The following is a 20,580-nucleotide window of genomic DNA, read 5'->3' on the forward strand; positions in this document are numbered from 1 at the left end:
AAGTGATTATTATTATTTGTAGTTTTGATGACAATACCTATTTAAAAATGTGATTGTTGGTGTCAGTGGCACTTTAAATACATTTAAATTATTTACTTCTTGGTTTAATGATCTGGTCTGTGTTGTTTCTTTTTTTTTAAGTTCACTATTCTTCACTAAGGGCTATGAATCATGTAGCCAAGGTCAGTCAAATTATTGATTTAAGACTTTCTAGATGCTGTACCATTCAGTCTAGAATTCTTCATAACCTTGGCATAGTTGCTAATCTTTTCATCCATCCATTATCCAAGCCGCTTATCCTCACAAGGGTCATGGGAGAGCCAGAACCTCTCCCAGCTACCTTCAGGCGAAAGACGTACTGGTTGCCACTCAGTCGCAGGCAGATATTGACAACATCACTGAGCAGGAATCAATCCCACACTGCCCACAACAAAGTCAGGCGTGTATACCACTACACCATCAGTGACTCTATTGTTTCATTATGAAGCATTTTATCGCAACATGTAAAAAAAAAAAAAAAAAAAAAAATAGCATAACTGAAGTTCTTGTGTTATTTCCAGCTAAAATATTAATACTTAATAAAAAGAAAACAAAATCACTAACTCAAAACCTGGCAAGAGTTTGAAAGTGAGATATTAAGATTTTGAAACTATGTATACAGGTACAATATATCTATAACTTGTGATACCGCAATGCCATTTCATACTGATTTAATTTTGTTTTACATTTCATAACCATAATTAACTTGCAAAAATTTATTTCCTTAGTCATGTCTAGAACTCAGATGAAGAGCTAAGTATGTAGAATATTCAGGAAAAGCTATTTAACGACCTCATTATTTTTAGTGAGACGCCACCGTGGAGCTTATTCACTCAAATGTTGCTCTAAAAGACACAGATGTAGTTTCTGCTGTCAGTGAAGTTGTCTGAAAATCTCAAGTCATTTGAAGCGCTTCATCTAGACACAGACAGTCAGTACCTTGTGTTTGTAGGTGTGTGCGTGTGTGCACGTGTGTGTGAGAGTGTGCGTGTGCGTGTTAGAGTGTGCGTCTGCCTCCACAGGCACTGCTCAAAATAGCTGCTCTATATTTGAATGGGTGCAGTCAATGTCTAATCAATGACCTAGCTTTTCCCTTTTAATTGCTTGCTCTAAAGGGATCTGGATGATACATAATGTTGTGTACTCATGAAAAAAGTATTTGGATAGTTTACAACAGAGGAAATAAAAATACATGTAGGGATTATCTTTGAATGATTTAATATTTTGTTTCAATTCATACCACAGGAGTATTCAGCATCTGAAATAATCCTTTGAATTTTTTTGTAATCAATTTTTATATAATTTCTGCTGTGCAACCAAAACAAAGATATTGGTAGATATATCTGTGAGACTGAAAAATTACATCGGAATTAATTTAAGTAAGTAATTGAGTTATGATATACAGTGGACCCCAGGTTATGAATTGAATCCATTCTGTTACTCAGTTCGCAAAACAGCATGCTTCCCATTTAAATGAAAGGAAATGCAATTAATCAGTTTCATCCCAGAACAAAGTTATATTTCCGCTATTTTTATCAGTGTGCGATTAAAAATAAATACCAATTGAAAATAGCGCCATGAGTTCACTAGCAAATCACTGCACAACATCTTAGTCTTAACTTTTTCGGATACACTATACTTTGGGAACCACATTGCATTGTGGGCTGTGGTAGCCATTTTGGGGACGTGACGTAAACAAGGTTGCAAACGGTATCACCAGGGAGCTCTCTCTCGTACCGTTCCCACAACTGGAACCCGTGCAAACTTTCACCTCTCTTAATGCGGTTTACAGTGGCAGGCCAGAATCAGTTTCCATCTGTCTCTTTCTTCTTCGTCTCCATAGCGTCGGCAAGATCACACCCGCGAAAAAGTGACGTTCAAAGCGGCTTGCCAATGTGGAGACCCATGGAGTGTGAAGCATGAATGAGTGATGCGTTTAGCCATTGATGTTTACACGCCACAAATCATCACAAAAAAAAAAGAAAAATCCGCCTTCTTTGGCTATGGAAATTCTCATCTTAAATCAAACAAATTTTTCCTCAAAAGTTCTGTTTGTGAAGCCAAATTGTTTGTCAATGAGGGTTGTTCTTTAATCAGTTAAAGACTTTTAAAATAATGAACTTGTAAGAAAAAAACTGTACATCCAGTCTACAACCGAGGTTAGAAACCTATGGCTCGCGAGTCATACCTGGCTCTTTTGATGGTTGCATAAGGCTCGCACAGCCCTCATAACGAGATACTGTACATGTCATTTCTGTCGCATAAGCAACGCAAATGAGGCAGTCTTCGTGGGGTTGCCGTAGTTTACTCTGGCAGTCGATGTGCGCAGGCATAGAAGGGTCGAACGCCGATCGAGTCAGAAGAACTAATTGGGGAAACGCTTTTGACAAAGATTGCTCAAAAAAATAAAAGATGAGGAGTACAGCAGTTTTTGGCAAGACTGGACAGCCAATGTCGAGAGAGAGGGTTCTGCTGTGTGTCTAATTTGTAATGACAAAATTGCAACAATAAAATCCTCAAATATAAAGTGCCACTTCAACACATGCCTTACTGTGTTTGCATCAAAATATCCTGAGGGGACAGGAGGGAAATACATGTCAAGTGCAACTGTCCAGAGTCCCAGCTACTCAGCAGCAACTCTTTCTTTGGACACAACAAGGTTAGTGGAAGTCATATAGCTTTGCTGTTGCTTTGCCAATTGTGAGATACTGAAAGCCATTCACAGTTGGGGAGTATGCCAAAGCATTTGTACTTGGTGTTGCAAATAAACATTTTGACAACTTTGCATTAAGACAAGATAAACGAATAAAAGAAATACCTTTGTCGGCAAGAACTGTTCCCTATCGTAACATCATGATGGCAAATCAAATTGAATTACATTCACGATTAACGGATGGAAGTCTCAATGCCTGTATGACGATGAATCTAACGACGTATGACACAGGCTATAAAGCAATCAGAAAAACCAGGCAGCACCAGAAGTCGCATTAATGGTAAGAAGTACTTTTGTCATCATTGGTTAGCAACAACATAATGTTGTTTAAAAGAATTTAGAGACTGATTGTACTCTATAGTGTTGGTCTAACATAAGTGGGCAAATACACCATTTACTTTTTAAAATATTGTGTGGCTCTATTTAAATTGCATTTAAATATTTGGCTGTCTCAGCCTAAAAGGTTAAAAAAGACTTTCACAGCTACCTCTGAGAAAAGGTAATAGACCTACCCCAGTTAAATCATGAATTAACAGTGGCTAATCACATTTTTTGAGTTTTTTTCCCCACACCCAAGCCTGGTTACCGCTATACCTGTTTAATCAAGAACTCACTTAAATCGAACACCTTTTACAAAACAAAGCAAGTAAAAATCTCAAAAAGGTGCAACAATAATGTTATCATAATAACAACAATTCAAAAACAGATGAAAAATAGTTGACGGTTACAAAGCCATTTTCAAAGATTTAGGATTGCAACAAACAATGGAAGGAGTCATTATTCTCAAATAGAGAAAACATGAGTAGCGGAAAACGATCCTACAAGTGAAGGGCATAAAAGATTACCCAAAGAGCACAGTGATGACTCATCTAGGTTTTCTAGTGTGATGGTTTGGGGCAGCTCATTTCTTCCAGACCAGGATGAGTTGTTGTGACTAATGGAATCAAATTTTCTGCTTTTACCAGAAAATCCTGAAGGGGAATGTTCGGCTATTACTTTGTGATATCAAACGCCTCGTTGCCAGTTACAGAAAATATTTGAGTTCAGTTGTTGCAGCTGTGAGCGTCCCAACCAGGTTTTAGGTCTCGATGGTTATTACTTTTCCACACAGGTAGTGTTGAAGTTTTTTTTCCCCCCCTTAATAAATAAAATCACTGTTTAAAATGTGCATTTTATGTTTACTTGAGTTTTTTTTAATTAACATTTGCTTGTCAATCTTAATCATTTAAGCAGAAACTTAATTGTTAAATACAACAAAATTTATAAATTAAAACATCAGATTCAATATAAGGAGTGGTTACCATTAATTTAATTAAGGCAAAAGTACAGCATCTGGTTGTATTTCCCCCCCATGTCAGTTTCTATGCTCTTCAACAAGTAGAAGTACAGTTCGAATATCAAAAGGCAAGTATACACATTATTATTATCCTTCCATCCTTATATTTTCTGAGCCACGTATCCTCATGAGGGTCGTGGGAGTGCTGGAGCCAATCCCAGCTATCTTCGGGCAGGAGGCGGGGTACACCCTGAACTGGTTGCCAGCCAATCGCAGGGCACATAGAGACAGACAACAGTCACACTAACATTCACACCTAGGGGCAATTGAGAGTTTAATTAATGCAGGTTTTTTGGATGAAGGAGGAAACTGGAGTGCCCGGAGAAAACCCACACAGGCGCGGGGAGAATATGCAAACTCCACATAGACGAGGCCGGGAGTTGAACCCCAGTCCTCAGAACTGTGAGTCCAACGTTCTACAGCTGCTTCACCATGCCACCTACTTTATTATTAGTGTAACATTTAATTTTTGTATTGGTGTATTTTTACAGCGTGGTTCAAATCCAGGGTGTACCCCACTTCTTGCCTGATGATGCCTGGGATAGGCTACACTGCTCCTGCGACCTGTGAGGATGAGCGGCTTAGAGAATGGATGGATTTTTTTCAATTATTTTTATTTTTGGGCCCAAAGGCCATCTGAATCCCATCCATTGGCACACTATGTGATGAGTCAACAGTCTCAAACTTGGGTTTCAAGTTGGACAATTGATTTTTATCGCTCACCTTGGGAAGAGGTGGTAAAGCTCTTTCTTGCAAAACTGCAGTTTGAAACAGGAAGCCATGCCTTAATCACATCCCAGTTGGATGACTGTAATCCAGTTTATTTTGGAGTCAGCCAGTTCAGCCATTCAAATATTTCCAGTTCCTCTTAACTGCAACATCTAAGAGGTAGCATATAACTCCTATTCTGGCCACCTTCCACCAGCTGTGTGTGCATTTAAGTTTATTTTAGGGGTTTTTTAATCTCTCAATGGTCTTACCTCTTGCCACTCTCCGCTGCTCCATGCATACACTCCTGCCAGTGATTCCGGGCAGCTAACCAACAGCCGAAGTTAAAGCAGAAGCACAAAGAGGACAGAGCTTTTTTCTGGTGCTGATCTCAAACTATAGAATGACCTTCTGGTGCATATCATCAAAGAAGAAAAAAAAGAACCTTAAAACCCTTTAATCTTTCTTCTTTACAGTTAAACGTGATATTGCCTTTCCATTGCATTTGTTGTATCATTTATTGTTTTTTGTTTAAATGTTGAATATTTTAATGCTCAAACTTTTATTGATGTACAGTCCTTTTTTCAGCACTGTTGTCTTTTTAAAGAGCTATAAATAAAGCTGTGTTGTTAAGTTGAGATGAGTTCATGATATTGATAGATTAAGTCGGGGGAAAGTAATATACGGTATATTTATGAGCCTAACTGTATCATACAAGCAAATTACCACGAGAGATAATTTGTTGTAACATAGTGTACAATAGTTTCCTAATGGACATTTTTGTTAGAGTATGTGTGTGCACATAGATACCTGATGGGGTTGGCACAGAAATTAAAACATTGGTCTCGCAGCTGCCATGATGTCTCCTAGGTGGTGGAGATGATGGTAACACCGGTGACATCATTAATGGAGTTGATAAGACTGAGGCCACTGCAGCTGACGCTTCTGTGGTATCTGTCACTGTTAGCGAGCGCCGGACCGCCATGTGTGGGTAGGGCACCCTGATCGGACATGCTGTTCCCATCAGGGCAAAGTTACCGATGTAAGGTGTTGTCTCTGGTGAGCCTCCCATACTATTCAGATACATTTCAGCATTTAATGTCGGAACAGACAGGTGCGAACAATCAGACATCGCCCGTCTGACCACACTTCGCTGTGGCAGCTCGTTGGCGTTACTATTTTTTGTGTCACTCTTTACAGTAACACCTGAAGCTACTTTCCAGTCGTCAGTAGGATTTGACACCTGTGATTTTGCATCCTTACTTTCTGTTGCATTTGTGCAAGGTGGAGCACACAACTTCACTTTTTCAGTTTGATCTGTGATTCCTTTTTTCAAAACTTTGCCCTCCCCAATGATGTTTGATTGATTACATGAGGCAGGGAAAACTGAAAGCCTTGGAGATGAGGTCGCGCTACTTCCTGTAAGGTTAGGTATAGACAGTGGAGCATGTGGTTTATCAGGATTTTCCCCTCCTGAATGTGAAGAAGATGAAAATAAAGAACAAGGAATATTTCCCCAATTAGATTTATCTCCTGATAATGAGACGGCACTTTCTTCTTCAGATATAGATTCCTGCTTGGGTGGAATAGGTGTGCCCTCTTCTTGTTTAACGTCCTGGTATTGTTGTATCATAACTCCATCTCTGCTTGGGAAAGACCAGTTCAAGTTCTGCTGTAAAAGGTTCGGTCCAAATTTAACATTTGATCCTTGCTTAGGTTCTAGTGCGGTGTTGAATAATTTCCCAGGTGAGACAGAAGGAGAAGTTAATGAAGAGGAAGGAGAGGAACAGGGCGAAAGAGGGCTCCTGGGAGTGTCTCCTGCACTCCCAAGTGAAACTCCTTCCCTTTGTTTTGCCTCATTCAGCCTCCCACCTGTTGGTTTGTTATTCTCCACCTTCAGCACAGGCAGATTTAGACCCTTGGTCTCTGGTGTAATTCCAGAGGACGTTTTGCCACACCCTAATCTCAATTCCCCTTCAGTTAAAGTCAGATCGAAAGACCTGGTAGCAACCTTTCCCTCAGATGCCATTTGGCCTGGGTCACGCAACCCACTATGGTGTCCAGAGGACAGTTGCGAGGGTGACAGTGGAGAGGAAGCCAGGACACCAGGGATGTTGGCAGCTGAGAGTGGAACTGCAGGATTCTGTTGCTCCTGTTGATGCCCACTGGATGGTTGTCTGCACCCGTTGTTGCCAGCAATTATGCCAGGCTGCCGCCACTGTGAGCCAGACAAAAAGGACATTTTCCTGTTGTCGTCTCTTGTCCTTTTCCCGAGCAGTTTTGTTATTTGACTCCTTGGTCTTTTTTCTTTTTTGAGTCCTTCTTCCTCTTTCTCTTCTTGCTTTTTAGTATCCACTTAATGTCAATAGATTCTTGTCCAGGAGGGTGAAATGCTCTAATTGTTAGAGCTTAAAGAAAGAAAAAATAAAACATCCTTTTTAAAGTGATCCCTTGAATTGGTTCGTGTATGCGATTGTGCCAAAGTGTGAGGAGTGGATGCACGCAATGGGTATTTGCATGTCTTAACAAGTGAGGCAGGAGGAGTCAGAAAAGAGCGAATGTGTGTCTGGTTGTCTTGCTTCCCCTCTGAGCACTGCAAAGATCAGCTGTGGGGATAAATTACACCTTGCTCTCTCTCTCTCTCTCTCGCTCTCTCTCTCTCTCTCTCTCTCTCTCGCTCTCTCTCTCTTCCGTGACATCACACAATCACATGACAACCAGGAATATTCCCTCATTCGCTGGCACTAAATTTCATCTAGTCTCTAGCGACAAACATACAAAAGCATATGGAAGACCACACAGTTTGGTACACTCATGCATTTGAAAAACAGCCATGCTTGCATACAGAACAATGGCTATAACGCTTTTCAGATGGCATTTGACAACTGCCTTTCACATGTGGATAAAAACTGAGAGAAACGGGGGGAGATTTGCACAAGAACACTGAAGACTGCAATTATCCTGACTAGTGTGATGAGGTCGTTCACCCTCTTGATTGGCAACATGGGAGGGGGAGAAGAGAATATATACGAATTTATCGACATCATTAATGTTATTTTGCTTGTCTTAAATTTGTACTATTTGCATTTTATATTCACACAGTTGACTACATTAACACCGATCCACTCACAAAATGGTAATGATGGTGGTAAAATTCGACTTCCTGAGGAATGGATATAATAAATGCATATGCTGATTGTAATTGTTGGCAAATTAGAACTTTATACTAATGCAAATTTCAGGTGACACAACCAATCAGGAAATGAGCTCAAGGCAGTGTGCTCATAGCGTATGTGTAAAAACATAATGTTTGGAAATCCAGCATTAATCCACTATCTGATAATGCAACTCCAGAGTGAAATGTTAAATCGAATATAATCTGTCATTGCAAGTCATAAGTGATCAAATGCTGCATTCGTTGATAAACACACAAACACGTCCACCCAAACAACACGGGCCGTAAATCACAGTGCGTAGCTGGCACGAGGGTGTGTAAATGACAGTTTAGACTTGAGCAGAAAATTGGCGCAGCTGTGTTCCCTGACAGTATAGAAAGGGAAAGTGTACAGCGTTGTTCGTCGCTGTGTTTTCATTTTGTTTTTGTTTCATGTCTTCAGTGCTAGGTTGATTGTGTCTACCTGTTCTCGTTAACTCTCTGCCTTGTTTTAACCAATCAGCTCGCTCTAGCCACTTGTGTCTTGTCCAGGTGTTCCTCATTGTCTCGTCAATCTGTTTGCATTTTGTTCCTTGTTTTTTTCAGTTCTTGTTTGTCCATTGTCTTTGTCCCTGTCAGTGTCATTGTTTCTCTGTGCCATGTCCTAGTCAGCAGTCATGTTTTGTTTCCATGCATCCATCCATCCATATTCTTTGCCGCTTATCCTCACAAGGGTCATGGGAGTGCTGGAGCCTATCCTAGCTGTCATTGGGCAGGAGACGGGGTAGTACACCTTAAACTGGTCGCCAGCCAATCGCAGGGCACATAGAGACAGACAACAGTTGCACTCACAATCATACCTACACATACACAGGCGGGGTTGGAATCAAACCCTGAACCTCAGAACTGTGAGGCCAATGCTTTACAGCTGCTCCACCGTGCTGCCCCCGTTTTGTTTCCAGTTTAGTTTTAAGTGTTTCTTTGTTACTTTGGTTATTAGTTGTAGGACCTTGTTTAGCTTGCCTTCTTGGAAATTAAATAACATTTTGAGCATCCTGGACTCCAGTCTCCCTGCTTCCCTATATAAGTATACATACTGTACATATAAATATGACTATATAATTGAGTCTGATAACTTAATCCATGCAGGGCGATTTTCTGACTTTTGGGAAAAAGAGGCAGCAAAGTTGAATGAAGCATTGGCCTTCAAATAGGGTGTCTGAGCTGTCTCCCTCTCCTCTCTCTTCACAGTTTTTCACAAGGAGTTTCTGCTAATCTTCTGGAACATTGTCACAAAAGTTGTCTAAAGTTATTTCACTTGATTATTAAATATGTCCTCAATTTTCAAATTGTCTTTACTACGTGTACTACGTTTACTAAGTCTGACTTGTCAGGCGAACGTGAGTCTTTAAATACTGTCATCACGGAGCTGACATCACATCCATCAAAATCTGTAAAAAAACATCATACAAAACAAGTAAAGAGCAAACAACTTAACTTTAACCATATTCAATTATCCCGCTCATCTAAAAATATATATACAGAGACCTATTAGAGTATTTGTCATTTTGCTCACAATATTTTATTTATGTTTAGAGCAAAGGTCAACAATTTGGTGACCACCATGAGTGGTGGGGTGGCACCCGAGTGACCTCCATTGACCAGACAACAGAGATACCACCTCTCGCCCAAAGTCAGATGAGATAGTCTGGAAGATATCCACAACTCTTGTGAAGATAAGTGATTTAGATTATGGATGGATTCATATTTTTACATAATAACCAACATCTGTTGGGAAGTTCAGTGCACTACTATACAGCAAATTAATTTTTGTTTTCTTTTTGTGATACTTTATAGCGTGTGTTATGTTTGAATGGCTATTGGCTAAGTTGAATTAAATATGTCAAGAAAAAAAAAAAGTGCCAAACAGGGCCTTGTGTAACACAACTTGTGATGATGTGAAGGGCCATCTGTGGATTGTCATTAGTTTTGATTCCTGCACCTGGTTGGATGATGGCCATTTCATAAATTACCTTCTGGTAATAATATGCGCAAAAAACAAATTCAAACTAATTGAAATCTGACAAAGGCTCACCAACTCTGGTATCATTGATATTCAACTTTTTGATCTTGTGATTTTGACTCTTTTAACCCAAATTAGTGTAACATGTCAATAAAGTTCTTATTATCACATCTGTTTATCATTGCAGACTAACAATGCTAATAGGCATGACCGTGTGACTTGATGGGGTATTTTCTAATTGAAATTAAAATGGCATTCAACCAGTTCAGCAAGCATAATCCCGCAAAAGTTACTAGCCATGAAACTAGCCCAGTTTCATTTTCATAAATGAATGTTTTAAAGGAGTGAATGCATTGCAGTTATGTATTATAGCGAACCTGCGACCAACACTCTAACAAGAATTCTTGTTCTGTCTGCAAGGTAGTGAAGGTGTCTGTAGGTGATTTGTGGTTGGATGAGATAATAGGCGGCGGGGCAACTAGAAGGACGAATAAGAGCTGTCTGAATGTGGGATGATCGCTTCAGCAAAGCACAAACTGGATGTTTTTGTTAGCGTAATTATGCTTATCGGGCTTTCTTTTTTTATCACGATTTCCCCCTTTCTGGCCATGCATGTCAAATGCCAGACAGTCTTACTGTACCATTTTTAAGATTAGCCTATAATATTATCCTTAGGTCTGAGGCCTGTTATGAGTCGCTTTGTTCTGATTTTAGCATTTGAGAAAGGTCAGGGCTGACAATCTTAATTAATTAATGTTTAAAGCCCGGGTGTCATCCCTATAAACATTCTAAAATAGATATTGTAATGAAAAATGCATGTAACAGTATTTCCTTCAATGTCTATACGGAAAAAAAAAGTGAGCGGAGAGCGCGTCATCCATGCACAAAGTTGCGCAATCGAGTGTCCCTCGACATCCAAGTGGTCGCCATATTCGTCGCGTCATCTATCCTTGACGTCATCGTACCTTCCGCCATTGAAAACGCGCAGTGCCTACTCCTACGGAAGCCGAACAACAGAGATATTCGCATTTTTCCGACGCCCTTTCTTACACCAAAGTTCTTTTCGAAAAGGACAACACCACACAACCAAGTGAAGTTACCAAGCAATATTACACTATTGTTACGAGCCCTCAGGGCAATATTACACTATTGTTTCGAGACATATTCAGATGATATCCGATCCCGCCCAAGCCACATCCCGTCCGATCCACTCCCGGAGCGGAGATGAGGCATCGCGGCTCATCGCAGCCGGCCGGTGTGGCTTACGTGAGAGCCGAGCGGTGCTCCTTCAGTCACAGTCGAGACAGGGTGCTTTGTATACACACCTACCTGTTATTTGGAACCCACGAAGCTCTCGTTCTCTGCACCTGTGCATTTTTCATAACGAACTGGGTCTCTTTCAAACTTATGATGGGTCATTCCATTCTCCCGAGTGTTCAAGCAATGTCCAGCAATGCAATGAGTCGGCATTTTGGCGAACACGAAGGAACAACGAGCTACCTTCCCGGAGGTAAACCTAATGGAAACAAACGAGTCCACTAAGGGGCGCCGCTGTCCTTTACGTAACTTCCTGCTTCTTCTCGAAAACAAATCCTAGAGAGGATTTTCATGGCGGGAGTTACAAAAAGCTGTTTACGTCAAAATCAAGTTTTGTGGTGAAAAAACACATGGGACCATATTGGCTGTGGGTTTTTCATTAATAATACACCAAAAATCATCTGTTTGACGACACTTGACCTATAATATTGATGACCAAAACACTTCATGTGTGTGAAGAAAGCCCATTTCTTCCAAGTCAGCACTCATTGAACTGTGATGAGAAACAGAATATAGCCAATAAAAGGACTGACCTTACTGGACAAAACCAAGCATCGGGAAACAAACATGTCTTAAACAATGTCGTTTTTGTTTGTTTGTATCAAAGTGGATTCCATAGCGAGTATTTTTTTTTTTTTTAAAAGGAATCACCATTATAGAAGGCTTCTGACTCCAGTAAACGTCAGGCACACACATTCAAGATTGTTATCATATCCAAAAATATGTTGTCTTCGGTTTGGTGTGATTATGAGTAAATATTTGTGTGGGGGGTGCTGTGTTGAGATTATTGTTGCCCACCACACAAAATCTTACCAACGCTGTCAAATACATGATGATTATCATTATGTGTGGGCTCCTCCACAGATTAAAAAAAATGTTCAGGATTTGAAAAATTATTACAGGTCTAAGTAGAAACTGCCATATATTTTCTCTGTAGCAGAACAACATTTGTTGAATTAATTTAGGTTGTTCATCAACTGGTTAAAAGATGCTTTTTCAGAAGATAATCCAACTATTGGCATTTGTTATACTTGAAAAGGAAATAATTTTCTCTGAAAACAATCCAGTGACATTTTCCACTTTTAATGCCAAAATGTCTTTAAAATATTTGTCCCAAAATGAAGACTGGAGTTCAAATAGCGGCCCCCGCCTCTGTGCATGTGCATATGTGCATATCCTCATGCCTGCGTGAGTTTTCTCACTCCAGTTCCCCCCTACTCCCCTAAAATAACATGCATTAATTGGAGACTCTAAATTGCCCCTCTGTGCGACTATGAGTGACTGTTGTCTGTCTCTATGTGCCCCGCGATTGGTTCTCAACCAGTTCAGGGTGTAACCTGCCACCTGCCTGAAGATAGCTGGGATAGCCTCTAGCGCTCAAGTGACCCTTGTGAGGATAAGCAACTCAATGAATGAATGAATAATTGAATTAATGAACTCTCGTGATTCACAACATGTTGACTGACGATGCAAATGAGATTTTTTTATGTAAAGGATTTTTCTACGATTAATTTATGGGTGGTGCCACAGTGGAGAGACTGGTTAAACCATTTGCCTCACAGTTTTGAGAACCGGAGTTCAAATCCCAGGCAAGCCTGTGTGAAGGTTGGATGTTCCCCCTGTGCCTAAGTGGGTTTTCTCCGGGAAACTCCAGTTTCCTCTGACATCCCAAAAACATGAATTGATTGGAGACTCTAAATTTCCCTTTTGTGTGATTTTGAGTGCGAATGTTTTTTTTTTCTTTGTGCCTTGCGATTGGTTGGCAACCAGTTCAGGGTGTACCCTGCCTCCTGCCTGTTGAGAGCTGGGATAGGCTCCAGCACTCCCCGCGACCCTCGTGAGGATAAGCGGCACAAAAAATGGATGGATGGATGGTTAATATGGCTTTTTCTTGAAAATTTGCACCGAATGTCTCCAACTGTAGAGTTCCCTTTGTTGGTTGTTTTACAAACGTCAAGATGGCTTGATATTATAATGCCACTGGAAGGAGCCTTACTACGCGTTGTTGCAATACATAAGAGGGATCTGTAATGGCAAGTGGTAGGATGTGGCATCCACACAATACCAGACAGCAAAACAAATGGTGTTATTTCTGATTTACGAATGAATATGCACACATTTGTGAACTATTGTGTTCTTTACCGTTGTTACAGTTTTATAAAGACAAGAGTTTAATGGGTTTAAATAGTACTTGGGATAATGTATGCACTTGTATAGCCAGAATTTCAGCTGTAATATGTAAATTGTGCAACTTGGATAGTTGCTATGAACTTGTTTTTGGTTTTAGTATTTACACTTTTCTCTGTACTGATGCAAGATGAATATGTTAGTGTGCCACTACCATTTTCCTTGTTAATGGTTCCTAACAACAAAACTGAAGCAAAATTTAAGGTGAGTTGTTCATTATTTTTTCCATAAAAGTTGACTAAGTCTTGTTACATTTGCAATGGACAACCAGGAAATTTGTGTGATTTTTTTTTTTTTTTTCTGATTGGCGGGAGGCAAGGTACACCCTGAACTGGTTGCCAGCCAATCGCAGGGTATATTGAGACAAACGGCCACACTAACAGTAACACCTAGGGGCAATTTAGAGTGAAGTGCCTGGAGAAAACCCACTCAAGCACAGGAAGAACATGCCAAATCCACACAGGCAGGGCCAGGATCGAACCCGAGTCCTCAGAACTGTGAGACCAATGCTTTATCAGCCGATCCACCGTGCCGCGGCCTCACTTGTGTGGAGTTAAAATGTTTTCCCTGTGCCTGCATGGGTTTTCTCTCGGTACTCTGGTTTCCTCGCAACTCCCCAAAACATGTGGTGTGTTTAAAACTCTAAATTGCCCGTAGGTGTGAATGTGAGTGCAAATGGTTGTTTGTTTATATGTTCCCTCTGATGGGCTGGTGACTGGTTCACTGGTACCCCGCCACTTGCCCGAAGATAGCTGGGATAGGCTCATGCACCCCTGCTCCCCCAGTGAGGATAAGCGGTACAGAAAATGAATGGAGAAAATTGATGGATAATTCTTGATTGTTCTTACTATTCTGCCCCCAAAAATTAAACCATGAGTATTTTTGGAAAATAGGACTTCAAACATGCCTGTTTCAGCATAAGGGATATTTACTCGTATGAAACCAAGTGGGGATAAAAAATATTAACTTGGAAAACATTTTTTTCAGATGTCTTGACTATTATTTGACTATGATGAAAATGATCTCTATAGTTAAGCATGTTTCTGTAAGGGGTATAAATGGTATAAATTTAAGTAAAAGTATAGTCTAAAGGGTAAATGTTTTATCAATGTGCCCCTTTTTAACTTCCAGCATTCTTATTTTCATTTTTTTTTAAACTCATTGAGGTCATTGGAAATGGTTTTTTTTGAAGGTCAGATATTTATGACTGGTGATGGTGACATGGAAGCCAAAAGGACCAGAGGATGCTACAGCTGCCTGCTTGCCTGTGCTGGGAAAACGGAAAAGAGGGTGGGGGGCTGTAGGAGGGGTAGAGTGTTGGGGATCTTGTCACAGTGTTTCTATTTTTAATCTTCAACCTCACTGATTGTCACACCCAGTCCACTCCTTCTCTACTCCTCCATCCCTCGCTTGCACAGTGGCTTAGTTGCTATGGCAACCACCTCCCATGTCTCCCGGACAACGCCTTCCCCTCTACACCAACACCCTCAATTGCCCACCCCACCCCTGCAGTGCAGATGCAGTGATTTTTACATTGTGACAGAGACACAGAGAATATGGGCTGCCAACAGAAGACATCATGAAGTTGGAGAGGACACAGAAAGGGGGAAATATATGAGATACAAGAGTAAAAGAAAGCAAATGCTAAAATACAGGAAGGACTGCCAAGATTTAAAAAAAAATTAAATTTTGCTCCAGTGCAACATTGGGCGCCTGTTTCGCACAACATTTGCCTCACAATTCTGAGGACCAAGATTTTAATCCCAGCCCCACCAGTGTGGACTCTAGATGTTTTCCCCGTGCCTGCCTGAGTTTTCTCCGGCCACTCCAGTTTTCTCCCACATCCCCAAAACATGCAGCGTAGATTAATTGAAGACTTGAAAGTTGCTCATAGGTGTGAATGAAATTGTGAATGGGTGTTTGAGCCCTATGAGCCCTGTGATTGGCTGCCGACCAGTTTAGGGTGTACCCCGCCTCTCGCCCTAAGTTAGCTGGGATAGTCTCCAGCACACTCGCGACCCTTCCTAGGATAAATGGAATGGAAGATGAATGAATGAATGAATGAATGAATGAATGCTCATGAGCCAAAAGAATAAATTGGGTCCGCTTCTCATGCACTCCAAGGAGAAAATTCCATTCCATTTTCCAAGCCGCAGAAGTCAAATTTAAAATTGTGAAAAAAAATAACCAACACCAATGAAACGAACTTGCTGTACATCTAAGTGCTGCCTGTGTAAAACCACAGGATCACTTTTTTTTGTCAACAAACAAGGTTAACATATTTAAATACATTTGTACAAAAATACAAAGAAGAGGAGGAAACCGGATTCGTCGTCAGAAGAAGAAGAGGAATGCACAGAGCCTACAACTGAGTGTAGGGACTTATAATGTTGGGAGTATGACAGGAAAAGCTCAGGAGTTAGTTGACATGATAATAAGGGGAAAGATCGATATATTGTGCATCCAAGAGAGCAGGTGGAAAGGTAGTAAGGCTAGAAGTTTAGGAGCAGGGTTTAAATGATTCTACCACGGAGTAGATGGGAAGAGAAATGGAGGAGGGATTATTTTAAAGGAAGAGCTGGCTAAGAATGTCTTAGAGGTGAAAAGTGTATCAGATCGAGTGAAGAATGCTGTACGGCCTTTCGGAAAGAGGTGAGACAGGCTCTCAATGGACGGGAGAAGCTCCCAGAAGACTGGACAACTACAGCCAAGGTGATCAGAGAGACAGGCAGGAGAGTACTTGGTGTGTCTTCTGGTAGGAAAGGGGAGAAGGAGACTTGGTGGTGGAACCCCAAAATATAGGAAATCATACAAGGATTTAGATTGGTGAAGAAGAAGTGGGACACTGAGGACTGAGGAGAGGTGAAAGGAGTACATTGAGATGCGACATAGGGTAAAGGTAGAGGTGGCAAAGGCGAAACAAGAGGCATATGATGACATGTACACCAGGTTGGCCCCAAAAGAAGGAGAAAAGGATCTCTACAGGTTGGCCAGACAGAGGGATAGGGATAGGAAGGATGTACAGCAGATAAGGGTGATGAAGGATAGAGATGGATGGAGAAGTTGGTGAATGAAGAAAATGAGAGAGAAGGAAGAGTAGAAGAGGCAAGTGTGAAGGACCGGGAAGTGGCAATGATTATTAATGCGGAAGTTAGAAAGGCACTACAAAGGATGAAAAATAGAAAGGCAGTTGGTCCTGATGACATACCAGTGGAGGTATCGAAGAGAGATGGCTGTGGAGTTTTTGACCAACTTATTCAACAGAATACTACTGGGCGAAAAGATGCCTGACGAATGGAGGAAAAGTGTACTAGTTCCAATTTTTAAGAACAAAGGCGATGTTCAGAGCTGTGGGAATTATAGAGGAATAAAGTTAATGAGCCACACAATTAAGTTATGGGAAAGAGTAGGGGAGGCTCGACTCGGGACAGAAGTAAGTATCTGCAAGCAACAGTATGGTTTCATCCCTAGAAAGAGTCCCACAGATGCATTATTTGCCTTGAGGATGCTAGTGGAAAAGTACAGAGAAGGTCAGAAGGAGCTACATTGTGTCTAGGCTGACAGATGAGGTTAGACGGGAATCCCCTTGGACCATGATGTTCGCAGATGATATTGTGATATGCAGTGAAAGCAGGGAGCATGCAGAGGTACAATTAAAAAGATGGAGGCACGCACTGGAAAGGAGAGGAATGAAGATCAGCTGAAGTAAAACAGAATATATGTGTGTGAATGAGAGGGGTGGAGGGCGAAGTGTGAGGCTACAGGGAGAAGAGATAACAAGGGTGGATGACTTCAAATATTTAGGGACAACAATCCAGAGCAATGGTGAGTGTGGTAAGGAAGTGAAGAAATGGGTCCAAGCAGGTTGGAACAGCTGGCGGAAGGTGTCTGGTGTGTTATGTGACAGAAGGGCAAAGTTTATAAAACAGTGGTGAGGCCGGCCATGATGTACAGATTAGAGACGGTGGCACTGAAGAAACATCAGGTCAGATTGGATTAGAAATGAGAGGGACAGCCAAACTTGGATGTTTTGGAGATGTTTGGTTCGAGAGAGCAGACTTCAATTGTTTGGACATGTCCAGAGGCGAGAGAGTGAGTATATTGGTAGAAGGGTGCTGAGGTTGGAGCTGCCAGGCAAAAGGGCAAGAGGAAGACCAAAGAGAAGGTTGATGGATGTGGTGAGGGAAGACATGAGGGCAGTTGGGGTTAGAGAGGAAGATGCAGGAGATAGGCTTAGATGGAAAAAGATCACACGCTGTGGAGACCCCTAACGGGACAAGCCGAAAGGAAAAGACGAAGAAGAAGAGTACAAAAATACTAAACTTTGCCAGCCATTAATTAATTAACCTCCTCAATTCTTATGAAAACACAACAGTATATCCTGTAAGTACTCCATAAATCAGTAGTGATACTCTCCTTATGACCTCCCATCCTGTCCTATTCTCTTGTTTCCTGTCCTCTTTTATCTAGTCGTATTAGTAAATTGCATTTCCTCACCAGCTGTCCACAAATAAGAACACAACTCCTTAATTTTTACCCCTTGTCCTCTTGTCTGTCCTGCGACATTTGTACGTGTCCTCAATCCCTTCCCTATCCTGCTAAACTTTATAAATAAACATCACAAACTAAAAAGAAATCACAAACTGATGGAGTATTTCAAACTCCCCTGTTACACAGCAAAACCTTTCCAACATAAAAGGGATATTGTTCAGCTCTACCACGTTGCGTGAACATGCCGCTGAACAGGAAAGATTAAAAAGGAAAGAAACAAAACCAACAAAAAAGGTTTCCTAGTATTAAGTCTAACAAGAACAATAACTGTGTCCATTGTGTTGAGTTATATCCAAATGATCACACAAAGCAGAAACAAAAGGAGTGCGGATGGATGATGCTGCATCCTCACTCTGTAATCCGATGTTAAAATCACTCTGTTTCTTCTGTCCTGTGAAAATGCAGTTCATACACACCAGTTCAAACCGAAAACAAATAACTAAAGACTGTGTCACACAGCACTATTAGCGGTCAAGTCAATTAAAAGGAATCATTGCACATGCAGTCTTCGACATGTCCTCAGCAGGAATAGCTTCCTCAAGATCAAGAGGAAATGAGAAGCCCTGAGACAGATCATTTCTTTGAACACGATTTGAGGAGAAAGGTGCACAAGCAGAGAAGAAATGTAACCTGGTAATTGCAAATATTTTGTGTGTCCCGAAATGGTATATTTGACAAAATAGCAAGAAACCTTTAATCTGATGAATAATGGCAGCACATAGTTCTAGCTATCCAAAATACACATGGTAGAAACAGAGAAACAACTTTTCTGCAGGCAGACAGTCCACAACCTCAAAACAAGGCACAGTTATGCCTCTCTGTCTTTCTATCTAATGGAAATGTAAATACCGTTGTATTAATAAAGAAAAACGTGAAAATGGAAATTCCCACACATAATATTTGAACAAGCAGTCTGACTTCAACAAATGTACAGTATAATTTTGTGAAAGTACATGTACTTTAAATATTAAGCATTTGTTTAGCCAGTTATTACATGCTATACTGAATTGTGAACTGTTTTCTTAAATGATAAAACAATCCTATGCATGACATGGCATGTTGAATAGCTGTATGAAATAATTCTCCAAGAGAGGAATTGCAGTTTACCTGCTTCACTGTCAATATGTTGTACTTTTTAGGTGGAGTAATTAATTTGTCCAGTTCTAATCACCATTCACACACTTTACACGAGTACAGGTGTGCTCAGCTCAAGTGACATGATAGTCAACCCATCGGGATGTACAAAGCATGGGTGATTTCCTGGGTAAACCATTCAAACTTCACATTGACGGTCTCAACAGTGGAGACAAAAACCACCATTCCTTACGGTGGTCTTTTTAACTGCAGATTGTAGAAAATAAAGCGAAACTTTGCTCTTTACTTACATTTCTTCCATATTCTTGGCCCAGCTGGTTCAATTTTATTATGAGAGTGTGCATTAGCTATTGTGTACAACAAGATAGGTTGGTATTTGCGAATCTTTCTCAGGAAACTCTAACTGTGGCTTGTGTGTTAACCAGTGCCATAATAATAACAATTAATGCATTACACATCTAGATCTTTTCTGTACAGTCAAAGACACTTTACAATTCCATACAGTATTCAGTTATTATTCAGTCAATCCTCAGTCACAGCCTGGTGGTGGTAAGCTGCTTGTGTGGCCAGAGCTGCGCTGGGACAGTTTGACATATGCGTGGCTGCCATTCCGTGCCTACAGCCCCTCTAACCACACACATTGTTGTTAATTGTCATGGATGATATATATATATATAAACATATATCGATTTTCTTAGCCGCTTATCCTCACAAGGGTCACGGGAATGCTGGAGCGAATCCTAGCTATCATCGGGCAGTAGACAGTGAACACCGTGAACTGGTTGCCAGCCAAGAGCAGGCCACAGACAAAAACAATCATCTACACTCACAATCACACCTTGGGGCAATTTAGAGTCTCCAATGAATGGATGTTTGTAGAGTGTCTGGAGAAAACCCCGCAGGCACGCGGAGAGATCATGCAAACTCCACTCAGACAGGACCGGGATAGAACACTGGACTTCAGAACTGTGAGGCCAACGCTCTACAGCTCTGCCACCATGTTGCCAAAGTCAATCCTAAAACTGAAAAAATGAAATTCTCACATACAGCTTTTTTTTTTTGGAAATCTGACTAATATGACAAGCTATCTTGATAGAGAACACTCTCCCACTGCATTCACACCATCACCACACTAGCTCATATAGAATACAGTTTTTTAACAACTTCACCTAGAAGGAAATTTCCTTGTGAAAATATTCGGCCCTCTTGAACTTTTCAACCTTTTGCCACATTTCAGGCTTCAAACATAAAGATATAAAATGTTAATTTTTTTTGTCAAGAATCAACAACAAGTGGGATACAATCATGAAGTGGAATGAAATTTGTTGGATATTTTCAACTTTTTTAACAAATAAAAACCTGAAAAGTGGGTCGTGCAATATTATCTGGCCCCTTCACTTTCAGTGCAGCAAATTCACTCCAGAAGTTCAGTGAGGATCTCTGAATGATCCAATGTT

At 40.8% G+C, this 20,580-nt stretch overlaps 1 protein-coding gene across 8 annotated transcripts in view; it reads right to left on the minus strand.

Moving 5' to 3' along the window:
• The window catches only part of map4l (microtubule associated protein 4 like), a 53,921-nt gene extending 42,439 nt beyond the window's left edge, over window positions 1-11,482 (minus strand). For 6 of the 8 annotated variants that reach the window (XR_009797877.1, XM_061840155.1, XM_061840154.1 and 3 more), the window contains exon 1: window positions 5,607-7,357. Coding sequence is in view for 7 of the 8 variants with exons in the window: in XM_061840155.1 (XP_061696139.1) it covers window positions 5,607-7,038 (1,432 nt within the window). In the remaining variant the exon portion in view is untranslated. Of the gene's footprint in view, window positions 1-5,068; window positions 5,177-5,606; window positions 7,358-11,302 lie in introns of those variants that run through there. The other 2 variants (XM_061840157.1, XM_061840158.1) reach the window with 2 other exon arrangements.
• Window positions 11,483-20,580: the final 9,098 nt, after the last annotated feature.

Source organism: Syngnathoides biaculeatus, chromosome 13 (assembly GCF_019802595.1).
Source record: "Syngnathoides biaculeatus isolate LvHL_M chromosome 13, ASM1980259v1, whole genome shotgun sequence".
NCBI classification, from domain to species: domain Eukaryota; kingdom Metazoa; phylum Chordata; class Actinopteri; order Syngnathiformes; family Syngnathidae; genus Syngnathoides; species Syngnathoides biaculeatus.